The following is a 15,931-nucleotide window of genomic DNA, read 5'->3' as shown; positions in this document are numbered from 1 at the left end:
TTTTCTCTTGACTTTTAGATGTGTCTTCTCAGGAAAAATAAATCAATCACTGTAACCCATAAATTTTAATTTTACTTTTTAGGATCACAAAGAGAAACATCAGGGTAAAGAACAGAAGGTAAAAATAAATGTTCAGGAATAACATCTGGACAACCTACATGACCTGAAACATCTCTGTGATGTCTTTAAGTATCCTTTTTCCTAACTAAGCTGCACTCTAGAAACTACGTCCATTCAGAAAAGTTAATGCTTCAAATAATTATTTGCTTTAGAAAAAAGTTACAAGGTTAAAGCCTTTTATTCTTCCATGAAACATGTTATGGTCATTGTATGAATCAGATATCAAATCCCTACACTTCTTTAATCCTTCTAATGTTCAGTTTTTTAAGCAATAAAATTAACCCTTCCTTCTTAATATAATTTTCTAATATGCTTCTATCTAAGGATTAAAACAGTAACCTTTAACATTTATTAAATGAAAAACATATGATACACTCCCAGAGGGTATCATGACATTGTTTCTCTGAGTGCTTAAATTACCTTTCAAAACCTAAAATATGGTGTCGTCCACAACTATTTTCCCTTCAGAGGCATCTCAAAATGATCACAACCAAAACTGCTCTTACTCGACCTCAAGCCCAATGTCAGTGTCACTTCCGTGCATCTAGGTGCCTTGCAGGTCCTCTCAACGCGGCACCCTTTCTCATCTTCCATAAGCAGTAATCACTGAGCCCCAGCTGTTCGACCTCTGATATAGATTTCAAATCTGTCCGCTTTTCTCCAAATCCCTGCCACTATCAAGTTCGAGCGACTACCATCTCTCACCTAGACCCCTGCAAATGGTCTCTTAACTGCTCTTCCTGCTTCATTTCTGCTTTGTTATACCCAGGGATCTTCAGGACCTAGAACCCAAGATGATATTTTTAGAAGTCAAAGTGGATCTCACTCTTATTCCTCTGCTACAAATCGCCAGTGAATTCCCAGTAAAGTCTGGAGGTCCTGAACAAGAAGCACAGACCTTCCACGGTCTCACTCCTACCTGTCTCTACCCCCTCATTTGCGTAACCTCTCTTTTGTTCCTCTAAGCGCAGCTATACGGGACTTCCTTCCATTCCCTGAATCTGCCAACAGCAGAGCCTTTGTATATGCTATTCCTCCTCCTCCCACCTGACTCATGCTCATCGTTCAGGCCAGTTCTGCACTCAGGTGTTCTGACATGTTGAGCTGAACCTCAAAAGGCAGATCTCAGTTTGTAGGCGGGTAAGAGTGGCCTCTCAGCTTGGCTACCATTATTTTCATTTGGGCTCGCTTATGGCAGAGAGAGCTGTCAGCCTACCAACGGCCACTCTCCCTCTCTTCCGTAATAGAAATCTTAAGTTATGACCGGTGCTTGGTTAACCCAGCTATCTCCCAGCATCACCATGACCTGGTGTGGCCCCGTGGTTGGGTTCAGCTAACAATGGGATGTGAGTTCCAGGACCACAGCTTCTACGTCTTCCCGTCCACTCCATGCCCAGCACAATACAGGCATCCAGTAGGTGCTCAATCAGCATCTGTTGAGCGAATGAACAAATGAACCTGTCCGAGGCACGCTGCTACACTAACTTCTCTAGTTAACGGGATCAGAATATCTGCGATGGTGCCCGGGAACAAAATTCATTGAGAAGTCCACCAAGTCATCATATCAGCAAGATTTGGAAACCACTATCATGACAGTGCTCACAACATCATGCACACAAAAAGTCTCTCAAATATGGAGAAGAACTTAAAAAACAAGGAACAAATTTTTAAATTATTTTAAAGCCAAAACATACATATACATACATACACACATACTGGCCATAAGAAGACAGAGAAGCACATTGTTAAGATGATACTGGAGGAAAAAAGACATCAGGAGAGGGGCTTCCCTGGTGGCGCAGTGGCTAAGAATCCACCTGCCAATGCAGGGGGCATGGGTTCAAGCCCTGGTCCAGGAAGATCCCACATGCCGCGGAGCAACTAAACCAGTGCGCCACAACTACCGAGCCTGCGCTCTAGAGCCCGTGCTCCGCAACAAGAGAAGCCATGCAATGAGAAGCCTGCGCACCGCAGCGAAGAGTAGCCCCCGCTCGCTGCAACTGGAGAAAGCCCGTGTGCAGCAACGAAGACCCAAGGCAGCCAAAAATAAATTAAAAAAAAAAAAAAAAAAAACACATTAGGAGAAAAGCTAATTTAGATGGAAATGAAAGGCCACGAGAAAGCCAAGGAAATTCATGAGCACTGAAAATCACTAGAAGTGGCAAACTCTAAATCAACTTTAAAATGGCAAACGTACAGAGACATGCAGGGAGGAACCGTGCAGGGCTGGGTCCTGCAGAGGGAGGCACAGATTCTCTCACACAGCCGAGAGAAAAACAACAAAGACCTTTTAAATGTTGAAGCCCAATTAAATTAAGATTTTGAGTTTTTTATTTTTGTTTTGTTATGCTTTGGTATTTAAAGTTTATATTAAAATATACACACCAAGAAAACAGTAGGAAAAAATAGCAGGATCTGTTCATAGTTTACTTACAAACAAAAAACCTTTTCGCAAACAATCTCATCTCTGAAAGTAACTATTTAGAAGAAGGGTGAATCCCCGTGACAGCCAAAGTCGGGTGCAGGAGCAGGGTGACCGCCATTGCAACCTGCTCTCCTTCTCCAGGGACAGGAAACACACAGTTGCACGCAGAGCCACAAAGATAGGTATTAAACCGGCTTCCAGGTTTCTCCCTTTCATTTCTATGAAAGTCAGATGAAAATACCCTAATAAACACTACTCTCAGGGGCAAACTGAAAGCAGGATTTGTCTCCTGGAGGCTACTCTATTAAACAAAAAAATGTCCTCTCAATTACTCCAGAACCCCAGTGAAATTGTAACATAATTGTAACCTGGACACTCTACCAGTTTGCTGGGGACTTCATTCACTGCTGAAGGAGATAAAGATTACAGCATGGCTCTGGCAAACCTGGAACTAATATAATATTCTCTGGGGCCTTTTTTCTTCTCTTCATAACATATATTATGACAATTTAACATATTAAACCTTCATGTTAGATTAGAGGAAATATCCAATGAATTAAATATATTTATTGACTTATTTGCGTGGTTGTAAGAGTTAAATTTGTTTATATATACTTTAATTTTTTAAGCTGATTTTTTAAATTCTCTGAAAAAGCCAATTCTTTTCCAAACTTATTCCCAAACTAATTAACTCACTTGAATACAGATCTCTAAAAATTTTAATTTAAAGTCCGAGTTGGGCTTTTTTCCTCTAGTTCTTTAAGCTTGTAATGATTTTTAGTTAATCGGAGCAATTTGTGTCTTTGCTTTTCATGTAATGGTAAAACCATTAACCTAGTCCTTGGTGTGATACTTGAAAGCCTCAGTAGAAGATGCACAGTATTTTAAATGACTCTATTTTATAATAAGGTCTTTTCAATGTTTTAAGAATTAAATATGCTTTATACTAAATGTTGCTGTCCTATAACATACTGTGGCCTACCGTGAATGGTACAATAACTCTTCAGCGTACATACTGTATTTTCTACACAGGCTCAGAACAGAAATTAGAAAATCGTTTTCCAATAGCATTACATATAGCATGAAAATGAGTTTTTAAAACAGTGTTGACAATCCTAATTTAAATCAAATAGGTCATGATGATATTTCTTTAACAAGATTAGAATGGAGAGTAAGCGTCTATATCAAATTTTAAGAGTTACTCATTGCAATGTGTATCACGTTTATACAAGAGAGACCATGCTCTAGTGCTTGGGGAGTAAGTCTGCGGATCAACTTCTATGAACTAAAGCTCTAGAAATACTATTAACAGCACAGTTTCTGTGGCTTTATCCTCTTATCTAACACAGGGGTACAAGTATATTGACCTGTCTCAGAGTATATTAGTTTTTACAGTCTAATAAGTTAAAATTACTTAAAAACAGTTAAGCAATACAGGTCAAAATTTGTTTTCCTAGTAATGAATATTCTAATGCATGTAACTTTTTCAGATGTCAATTCTAACCTGCTTTCTTCTATAAGAGTTAGTTTATAATTGTTTTAACTTAATATTCACATAAAGACATATTTCCTGTATCTCATTATAACTCTAATTAGCTTAATTTTCCCACAAATGAGGTATCCTATTTATTTTTGAAATAGTAACAATTTCCAAATTACTTTTTAAAATGTTAATGATGATAAAAATTTAAATGAGCACTAATACCTTAGAAATACAACATTTTAAATTCTTATGTAGCTGAAACTAAATTTGTGTATATATTTGCAATGGAGGGGGTCTCAATAATGCATTTTCTTAAATTAAAATGAACCCATTTGAGATTTCAAGTGTTATGTTTAATACAACTGGCTCTTTCTGCCCCCACTTAAAAACATACCACAATAACACTAACTGCAATCGATACTGTTACATAGCCCTAAAATTTACTTTTTTATTTCAAAACAAACTACATATGTTTGAAGGTACCTATATTTGGCATAGCCACTAAAAAAAATAAAAATCACAATGTATTCGCAGACAAAAACTACAAAAGTATATTTTAATGGATCGACTGCTTTTAAAAGTTATTCCATGTAATAATCAATATCGTTAAAATCACTCCCAATAAAATGTTTTTTTTCTTTTAATGATCCAGATCTAAAGTGAAATGATGAAATCGAAAAACAACTGTTCTTGTCAGAAGACAGGAAGAGAGTTTTTTCCCCTTCCCTTAAGGAAAACAAAGGATTCCTGAAAGCTTTGGCCTGATTTATTTTTCCAATTTTAAATACCTTAAGAGTAGCGGAACTGCTACTGGCATGGTAGTATTTCTAACAGTCAATAAATCTAAAATATTATGTGTGAATATTGGAATGAAGCCATTAAGAAGATTACAGCATGCAACACAGCAGAGGGTCCACAGGAAAAAAGAACTAGTAATTCAGGACAACTGTGACCACTGACCTTGGAACAGCCAAGACCACTGGTCAAGCTGACACGATAATAAAGTGCACATGCACAGAAAGTCATCTAGCCTGTAAGCATAATTTTAATGTTTTGGTGAATGATTTTAAAATGCCCCCATTTAAATATCAGTTAATTTATTAAATTATCAAACAATACCAACTGTAATATTTTTCAGGCTTCAAGTATATTTTATTAATTCAAGTCACAAAAAAATTCAGTATGATCATTTGTGATTTTTAACACGTCTCATTTAAAACATTTACAATTATAGCAAGTATGATGTGATACTTTATCGTATTTCCTACTATAAGAGATAGCTTTGGAAAACTGATGAAAAAGCTAAATTTATTAGAGCTGGGTTAAACAAACAATCACCTGAGACATTTTTAGAAAATGACTCTAACTTTAAAACACCTCATACTTTCAGTAGATAGTCCTAGCTCCACCTCAGAACTATTTCAGTTTATTCATACTTCAAATTTGTCTAAGTCTGCGATCCTTAATTCCGAGCATATATTTAGTTATATCTACATTACCTTGCAGAATTCCCTTTTATGAATATTTTTTACTATTTCAGTTATGTTAATTTGTTGCTTATAAATAAACAATGAGATGGTCCCTCTTGTCATTTTATATATTTAGGCTTTTACATTTCATGAATATTGTTTAACTTCCTCACATATTTAAATAATTGTTTCAATATCAAACTAATTCTACTAGGAAAGTAGAGGTTCCCAATTTAAAAAGAATCACTCATCAAAAAATTACTATTAAAGATTGTTTTTCTCAAAGAAATAATCAGCTATCACTGGAGCTGACTATAAAAATTTTAATATAACACAAAAACGCTGATTTCTTTTTCTTATCCTTCCTCATTTTTTAAAAAATAAACAATCCTTTCTTCTTAGGGAATTAATAGTAGGAACTACATGCACATAAGGAAAACATTCTTAAAAGTTGGGACTTTATTTTCATAATTACATCCCTATCCAGTGAAGAATACTTTGATGGATTTCTAAATGAACAACTCTAATCCTTTCTAGCAGCTTCTGCAAAATCTTTATAATGAGGCAATCGAGTTATAATGAGCTAAAAAGATAATATAATTCTTCACTGGCCTGGGTTTGGGTTTGTTCATACATAGCATAAATTTTACTACAGTTAGATAAAGTAGTTCGATTTAATTTGCTTCAAGGTCAGCAAGTATTTTAGGTTATTTATGGGCATAAATAATCTGATTTTGACTTTAAAGTCACATTTCCCCTATCACTAGCCATAAAAGCAATCAAGGCTAGTATTACTGTATTTTCTGAGTTTGAGATTTTTTTTTATTCCTTTTTTTTTTTCAAGCTCTCTAATAGTGATTTCAAAGTACTTGCAGTATTACAGAAAAAAAATATATTTTGAAGGTATTTTTATTCCCAAATTTTAATATGTCTGAATAAACAATGGATTTTTTAAAAAAGGGGAGTTATTTTAACTTAGAACTATGTTATAAAGATATTTTAAAATAGCCATTAGAATATATACAGAAACAGTACAATCTGCATTTTTACCCTGTTCTAAGGAATATGAAGGCCAGAAAATTTACTTTGGAGACTATTTAACACAAAATACAGAATATATCCTATTATAAGCTGCAGACCCACACATGCACACACACACAAACCTCTGCAAGATCAAAGACCAGAAGAGAGCTGGCACTTAATTTATCAGCCTTTACAGACAAAAGACAGTTTTCGTCATTTCAAAAGGATCAGATGTCTTTTATGACAAACTGGGTTTGCAGTTTAATTTACAAATAGAATTCTAAGTAAGCAGTCTTTGCTCTGCCAGAGCAAATGACAAACAGTGTAGGTTTTCATTCTTGCAGCCCTCAGCAGGATAGAAAGGATTAAAATAAAACTGAAATAATTTAGAGAAAACAAATAAATGTTTCAGAAAGTTGAGGGAGATCAAAGCCAGAATTTTCTGACCCCAACTGTACAAGCATTTCTTATTATATTGACCAGTGCCATCAGATCATTAATTAAAAGGAAAAGCGCTGGCAGGTGGCAAGGAAGCAAAAGCCGATAATTGGCCCCCTTCTTCTTCTTGCCTTCAAAAACTCTCTCATTCTTTTGCAAGACATGCCACTAGGCAGACAGAAATGCCTACTTTGTAATATAATGATTAAGATGAGATGAAGAGACTTATGTTTAAAGAAACTCTGCCTAATGAATGCATCTAGCTTTTTAATTACGATCCTACTTTTACAATAAGGAATATGATATTGCATCTGACATCCCCTCAACTGCCAAAAGGTAAAAATACGAAAGACAGACTCTACATTGACTCCTCTCACACCACATGCTCATGTTCAGCCCTTTTACTTCAGGCAGAAAAATGGGAAAGTAACTCTTGGTGATTCAAGGGTCCAGGAGAAAACATACAAATGTTTGTTCACCACAAAATATCCTCCAGACTTACCACGTCACTCGGTAGGCTGCTCAAGTCATTAAATGGTGATTCTAAAGTGTTTGTGTCAACATTTAACATAACCACATCCTCCAATGATTTATTTTTCACTCTCTGTTTAAAAAACACAATTATAAACAAACATCTTAGTATATTTTCCTTCCAAAGCTATAATGAGCTTAGATATGTAGAGAAAATTATCTTAATGCATTATCCTTAGGAAAAGAAAAAAGGAAAATTCTACATCATAAAAGAATATAAACAATTTTGCCTTATGAGAAAGTCTGTCTAAACCATTCAAAAAGAAAGAGTAAAAATGCTTAAAATAGCATGTTTACTCATCTAAATATATTAATAGTCTGGAGACACTGAATGTAATTTAACTACCAAAGAGATACTACAACAAATACAAAATAGGCATGGCTATATTAAACTGTAAAAATTTATATCCTTTAAATTTTACCAATTGAATTTCAATCCTATGATACAGGAACGTGTGGTCAGTTCTATAGCTATTTTTAGCATAAATCATACTGCGGGGTTAACACAAAACAATAAATATGACTACTAAGTAGTAAAGTAAGTTTTAAATTAATATTTTCTCTATATCTCCATATAAATTTGGTATAAGCTGATGATGAGAAGGGAAAGTTGAGTACGAAAAAATGACAGAGAGCAGTAATATGGAATTTATTGTTAGTAATGTTTATCCCATGAATTTAATATAAAGGATCAAATTTAATAGCCTATCAGATTAACTGTTTGACTTGTCATATTTGTTTGAAAGCTTAGTCAAATGGTCAAATTATCTCAATATATGCACAAATGATAGTAAATTAGAATTTATTAAATTTTTATCCTTAAAGAAGAAAATATTTATAGTTTATTTTTCCTATTTAAACTAATATGTCTACTTAAACAAATCATATAATTCTATTAGTCTTATCTAGATGATAGCAAATAATATTATTTCCTAATGAAAATAAGTAAGGTGTGCATTAATTAAATATATCCATCAACCCAGAATTCCATAACTGCATAGGTCAACTAGCAATTGGTCAATTAATTTCAGTGCAGTAGTTTTAAAAGTGACATTCTAGAATAATAGCCATTTTTTCAGATTATTTAAATACCTTAAATATTAAATTGGCCAGGCCAATTTTTTAAGTTAGCCAAGACTGGAATTTCTGTGATCCACTTAGAATTTCAAATCTCTGCGTATCAGGCAGAATGTTAAATTTGCTAGGACAATGGGAGTCTAGGGTAGGGAATTTTTATGTGTTACGATAGCCACAATGTCTATGTGGAATATGCATTCTCAAGGGGGCATGTGATTCTAAAACTCTATCCTGTAAAAGACATTATAATTATTCTAAAGTAAGACTCAGAAAATGGCCATTTCTAAGAAAGTAACTTATAACGTGATACTATTGCCAAAACATTTATAAATAAACTCATTTCCTTTCCATGTGCATACATATATGTAAAAAAGGTTTACATATATAAATATGTGGTTATCTACAAATCAACTATAGCATAACTACAAAAATAACCTATGAGCAAAAACTATATTTATATTAACGGCATTTGTATGTAAAAAGTATATCATAATTTTGATTTCCATCTTCAATTCTAAATTGCCCTTTTAACAGAAAATGTAAAGATAATCCAGAAACCTGACGTATTTTTCAGGGAACGAAATGAGTTCATCTAAATAGCCTAGAGTAATGGTTATGTGACCCCAAAATGTTTGTAATGGCGCTAACACTAAACTCTGAATAGCTGAGTCACTTTGCTGTGCACCTGAAACTATCACAACATTGTTAATCGGTTATACTCCAATATAAAATAAAAAGTTAAAAAAAAAAAACTCTGAATAAAGGAAATTAGCATTAGTATGAAATGTATACCTTTTTCAAAGTTTCTCTTAGTTTTAAGAAGTCTGATAATAGCTGAATATTAAAATCTGTTAACGGGAACACTCATTAAGAATGGAAAATGTATTCATTTCAATAACAGACTGAGCCTCCCTTAAACGAGAACAATTCTACATAAGCAAAAAAGGGGGGAGAAGATAGCATGTAATTTAAATCTTTTTTAAAAAAATTCATATTAATGTATTTTCTCTGTTATTTCCCTCCAAATCAGGCTTTAGCCATTTTTTTCTAAACAGGAGTGGAAAGTCATATGGCATATAAAATGGCACCATTTTCTCTGCCCCATATTTTTACGTCTCATAAAATTCATCAACTTGTTTGGATGGGGAAAGAGTAAGAAAATGTGAAAAAACAATGTGCTTTTTCTTCAAAAATAAGGAAATAATATTAGCACATAGACAAAGTCTTATTGGGAACAACAGCAGACGCTGAACCGGCGAGACTCCCGGCAACCTCCACATGCCATCCTCCTTCCAGGTGATGCCAGCACACCTGCACGCTCTGCACACGGAGCGAGGAAGGGACGCGGTGGAAGCAGCCACACGATACTGTGAAACTGGGTCAGTGCTTTACCTAGAATCCTTTGTGTATTAAAGCAAATAATAGAACCCTCACATTTGTAGCCTGTACTGATTTATTCCCAATCACTTACAGGCCTTAGTTTGCTTTGACTTCACCCCTAAAGTCTAGTTTTCAGGGAGAACAAAATGCCCTTGTCCTTTATTTTAGAAGCAAATTTACATTGTAAAAAGAGATTTCTAGTCATCTTTTACTTATGATCACATAAAAATAATTTTTAAAAAAGATTTAGGAAGACATTAATTTCATGTCTTTGAACAATTATGTTTAAAAGTCTTTGTAAAACTGATAAAAAGTGTTGAAACTGTCTTGACTGAGAGAGAAGAGAATATTTTGATTTTTCCTCCACAAAAAATCAGTTGTATTTGCAGCCAAACAAAATGTGAAAAATTATTCAGTTCTGTCTCACATATAAAATATGTAAATATATATTTATATTTTAATTATAATACCATTTATATAAAATTTAAAAAGCACAAAGGATCAGAATTTTAGTGAAAATAATCTGTGTAATAATGTCATCATAAAAATGGAAACGTAGGATCTGTATCACCTGGTAAAAGATTAAGAAGAAAGTTACTAAATGGTACCCAACTGGTTTAAAGACATTCTTAAAGTTCCTATTATAGTTTCTCATTCACTACTAAACCAAATAAAACTGACTATTAAGACAGTTTGATAAGTCCAGAGTATAAAAGGTGCAGAGATTTCAGCCGATCTAATCAAGGCTTTACACAGTCTCATTTAATAAGAGCCAATTTAAAGTTAGAAAGGACTGCTTCTCCAAGACAATACTCTAAGGACTAAAAAATTCTTAAATTTGTTCCTTTAAAAAAGGACTGATTTTCTCTACAGGTGTACAATAAACAAGTGATAAATTGAATTGAATATTTAAAGCATGTACTCCTTTCTACAATATTTTGGAAAAGCTGAACCATTTGTTTTAAAAGTTGGTCTAGAATCATTATGTAAAAATAGTAACAACATCAACAGGTACAATCAACCACTTTAAATATTTTTCATCTGCATAAACAAATGTATTATGAAAACTACGTATTCTATTAGGTACATTACATAAGAAGAGATACGTGCACTAACATCAAAATCAAATTTGATGACTTTTTTTGAAACCATACCAACCAACCATGGTTAGATTTTGCAAAAAGTCAAACTACTGATGAATAAAATGCCAGTCATATATTCCACACTCTTAATAACAGATTAAATACCTATTTATTCATGTTTTATCTTATACAATTTGTCCTTTCACTGCAAGTACCTTGGGCTGTAAGAAGCTGTTCTCTAAAAATTGACAAAATATAGAGTCATAATGTTATCCAACCCAGACTTCAAAATTAAAAAGTAATTAAACCTACTAAAAATTCATTAAAATGTACTCTTTATTAATGGTTAAAGCACGACTCTCTCCAAAAGGATGCTCAGGAATTTTAAAATAATCACCAGGCTCTTCCTCGATCAGCAAAGTGAGGACTGATGGTGTATACAATGACAACAGCTAATCAGAAAACCAAGTCTAACTCATGAAAGTTGCCTATTAGAAATTGGGTTAAAGTACAATATGCACAACCAGCAAGAAAAGAAATACATTTGAACAAATCATCTGGCATTATGATGCCATGCAACTGACCCAAGTATTTTGTTTACTTTTGTAGAAGCTAATCTTGTAAGAAGTCCTCTCTGGAAATCTCACTGATTTCAAGTTCAAGGTATTTAAAGTTCAAGGTTTTTCACTACAGTGATAACAAGTGACAAAAGTCATCTTCGAATGACAGTGCAAAAAAAAAAAAAAAAAAAACTACATTTTAAGTCCCAACAGGACTGAAGTTAAAGTCTTACAAAGCTATATTCTAATTTAAAAGTTCATGATTAGTGTATTAAAACACATTTTGAAAAACACTGATACACTGAATTATAGTGAAGTTTGCAAAATAAAAACACTTTCCCTTTATGACTCATAATTACATAAATTCTCACTTTCAAAACACAGAAATATTTCTTCTGAAAGAGAAATAGATATAATAGATCTCAAGTTCCATAAAGTGGTTCATCAAAGACTAAGGTTTTTAGTATTTAAAACTTACCATATGACTTCAACCAAATAGAACCTACTTTCAATGGGTCTCATACCACTGAAGATGGTCATTTTGCATACTAATTAAAATAAAATTATTTTAACACTACCTTTTTGAAAATGATCATGTAAGTATACTCTAAATATGCAACTAGTCACTTCTTTGTACTATTCAACTGATATTCTTTCAAAACACAACTGTTTTAAATTAATTCATAAAAATAATAGTTATCACCGTCTCATGTCTGAAAGATACTCACCTCTATGAGGCTGGAGTGTATTCCAATCAGGTATGGCATTGGGGCACTAAATTAAAAATATATATGTACGTGTTCATATAGTTCATTAAAACTGAAACAATAATATAAGTAATTCAGAATGCTTTAAAAAATAAATTTATTAAATGCGTAGTTCTAACATAGTACATCATAATAGTACATACATTTAAAATTATTCAGTATAGAAAACTCAAATATAATCTTAGAGGCCATTAATATATTCAAATTAAGGTTGATTTATATAAAATCACAAAATCATTTATAATTAAAAGTTGTAATGTTTAAAACACAAGAATATTAGGGTCTAGGCCATAGTCTGAGATGAATCTTTTCTGTATACTTCCCATCAAATATATCCTAAATAATCATCAAATTTATTCACATTTCTTTGTACAATTTTTTTATTCAGTTAGATTCTTATATGATTTTCTTAATATATATTCATTGTTTCACACCTACTATTTAGTCACCCAAATTTTTGAGTCAGTCACAATATATTTACTGAGACCTACTATGTGCCAGGCACGGTTTGGGAACTAGAGGTGCAAAGATAAATAATTTCCTCCCCCACTGCTACCATTCTATTTCTGTGCTATCTTTCCACTCATGTATCTTGTCTATTATTTAAACTCTGTACGTTCTTATTTATCCCACTTTTCATTGTAATAATAATATAATTTTAATAAATTTTAAAATATTCAAGTAAGTTTAAGAATGCTATTGATTAATTCAACACAGTATGTGGAGCATACTCAGGTGACAGTACCTGGCATAGGGGTTAGGGTACAATAATAAACAATACAGACAGAATATATTCCCTTCTGGAGCTTATACTCTGGCAGAGAATACAGACATTAAATAATTTTTGTAATGTACAAAATCAGACTTACTAGCAATTTCAAAAATATTTCTCACGAAATATAGGGCGGAAATTATTCAACTTGACATTTCAAAATTAAAACATTATTTAAGAAGAAAACATGAAAACGAACAATGTCTACAAATGTGATAGAAGATATGCAAATAAACAGCTATTTAAAAATAAAACATTTTTGGCATTTCTTTTGTATACATCTTTGTGTTATATTTAATGCAAACCTTTTCTGTTAATGAAAACAGATAATCTTCTTTTTCAAAGGATTTGCATAATTTTCCAAACATCCCTGTCATTATTAGAACAGAGTTGTGCAAACTCCAGCATGTCCACTTTGCTACTGAGAACCAGTAACAGATAAAAGAGGCACCTTGGTAGATCCACAGTTTTCAGAGTAACCTTAAACAGTTCCTACTTTATTTAAGAATGGCTAGCCACTAACTCCTATATCCAGAATTCACAAAAAAATAAAAACGGTTCAAGTTCTTATTCCAATCCTTATTAGCCTGTTCCTTAAGTCATATTGTACTAGATTCTAATTCCCAATTGTCTTTGTCTTCTATAGCTTTGTTCCTTCCTATTTTTTTTTAATTTTTATGCAGTAGACCATCTGGAATTGATCTGATATCCTGGATATTTCATTTGACTGAAAGTTGAGAACTATTTATAGGCCTTGATATCCCTAAGACCTAACAGATTTTCTGCCTTCAAAAGGAAACAGAAGGAATAAATGTGGACTGTTCCACTTTTGCTTAAATAAAAGAAGCCTAGTTGCTTCCCCAGTTCAAGTTCTCATCTCTGGTATTCCTTCTGCGACTCCACAGACGATATAAAATATGTGCCGCTAACTACTCTGGGCTCCCATGACTGGGTTCCAGCAACTTTCACAAAACAAGGTGGGCAACTCCCAAGATCTTAAATATGTCAAGCCTTCTCCACACCCAAAATACTACAAATTTATTAAAGTTACTGTGCAATTTTCCAATTCGCCCCAGGCTAGGTTATCTGACCAACAAGATTCATAATATAGAAAGATTCATAATATCTCAAACCTCAAAGCACGTTTTAATACAATGAGTGTTAATCAAAACACTTAAGACTTCTAAAATTAATTACTACATCCATTTTACATATGTTGAAGGTACACTGAATGGATCAGATTTCAAAAAATCAGAGCCAAAAAGTCATAACTACCAACTGAAGTCCTACGAAATACATCTAAGATAACACTTTTAAAACTTCATGAAAGCTAGTTATCTCTTGAAACATAAACAATAAATTTACAGAAATTGTTAAACTAGAATAAAAATCCAATAAAGAATTCCTATGCAGAACTTAATAATAAAGTAACCCAAAACTTTTTCTATGAGATCACTGGGTATCTCTACGTGTTTTTACCTCACTAATTTCTACAAAATCTAAAATATAAACATGTTAGACTGCAAACATTATTAACTAGAGCATACTTTCCTAAAATAAATATGATGTTTTTTCAGAATATAGATTTAACTGAATAGTTATTTCATTGTCATGAAAATTGGATTGTATACATCCTAATATTAAGTCAGCCAAGTCTCATGAAAAGTAATTTTGCTACCCTAGCTGCAATCTCCTAATGAGACAGAGTGTTAATAAGTCAGGAAGAGATCCTTGGCAACACAGATGTTTTATCAGCTATGTGCAAAACTATCCTAGATCTTTCTGTCAATGGAATTATTTTGCAAAGATAAGATACAGAAGGCTCTATTACGACTGCTGCTTCTTTTCGGTAGCAACTAAACTTTGCTGAAAAATAATTACTATGTAATAGCTTTTTTTCTTTTTAGGTCTTCTCATGGAGGCCACCCATGGGGTAGACTGTAACAGCAGTCTATTAACTTAGGGTAGTCTAAACAACATAGTTTTCCATTTATGTTTTTAAAACACTATTCTCTGAGGAGCTAAATCTTCTCCTTTCATAGAATGAAGAATCAGATAGATAGCCCAAATAAAAAGGTGACTCAACCATTCTCGAACAAATAAACGATTATACTTTTACTGGTACTGGAATCATACTACTTCCGAGGTGTTTAAGGGCTCAGAAGGTTAAGAGTGTCTGGCAACATCACTTTAGACTTGCTATATTAAAGTACTTTCTCTTTGTTTTGTTTTGTTTTGTTTTGCTTTGTTTTTTCAGTATCAATACCTAACATGAGATCCATCCTCTTAGCAAATTTTTAGGTCTACAATAGAGTACTGGTTAAGTAAAGGCACAATGTTATACAGATCTCTAAAACTTAATCATCTTGAATAACTGAAACTTTATACCTGTTAAATAGAAACTCCCCATTTTCCCCTTATCCTGGTAGCTTAAGGGGAAAACAAAGATGGCGTCACTTCTTCCCAGTAGCCTTCCCTACCCTAGCAGACAGGTGGGCACTTCCTCCTAGGTGTTCGGCTCAGCATTCTTTTATATGCCTCAGACCTAAACCCTATAGCATCACAGTATTCCTCTGTGCTCATCATGTGCGTGTGTGTACATGTGCACAAACGTGGGAATTTCTTCCTATCTGGGGATCCAAGAGGGCAGAAGCTACGTCTTATTCATTACATTACGTACTCGCGACCTGGCAAACACATGTTTACTAAATGTCTGGTGTACAAATGGATGAATGAATGAGCCGACAAATTAGCAAGCCTTCGTCAGCCGACCAAGATGCGCTATTCATCCACGGTCACAAGAT

The 15,931-nt window shown here is 33.4% G+C and overlaps 1 protein-coding gene across 8 annotated transcripts in view; it reads right to left on the bottom strand.

Moving 5' to 3' along the window:
• Positions 1 to 15,931, bottom strand: part of DENND1B (DENN domain containing 1B) — a gene marked incomplete at its 3' end in the record, with an annotated part of 254,407 nt that overhangs the window by 92,820 nt on the left and 145,656 nt on the right. For 7 of the 8 annotated variants that reach the window (XM_082394433.1, XM_082394436.1, XM_082394434.1 and 4 more), the window contains 2 exons: positions 12,317 to 12,362; positions 7,461 to 7,562 (listed from right to left, as the gene is read on the bottom strand). In XM_082394433.1, coding sequence (XP_082250559.1) covers positions 7,461 to 7,562; positions 12,317 to 12,362 — 148 coding nt within the window. The remainder of the gene's footprint in view (positions 1 to 7,460; positions 7,563 to 12,316; positions 12,363 to 15,931) is intronic. The other variant, XM_082394435.1, reaches the window with a different exon arrangement.

Source organism: Balaenoptera borealis (genome assembly GCF_965194805.1).
Source record: "Balaenoptera borealis genome assembly, chromosome: 1".
NCBI lineage: Eukaryota > Metazoa > Chordata > Mammalia > Artiodactyla > Balaenopteridae > Balaenoptera > Balaenoptera borealis.
Note: the sequence above shows the minus strand (reverse complement) of the source record. Positions and strands in the feature narration are given on the sequence as shown.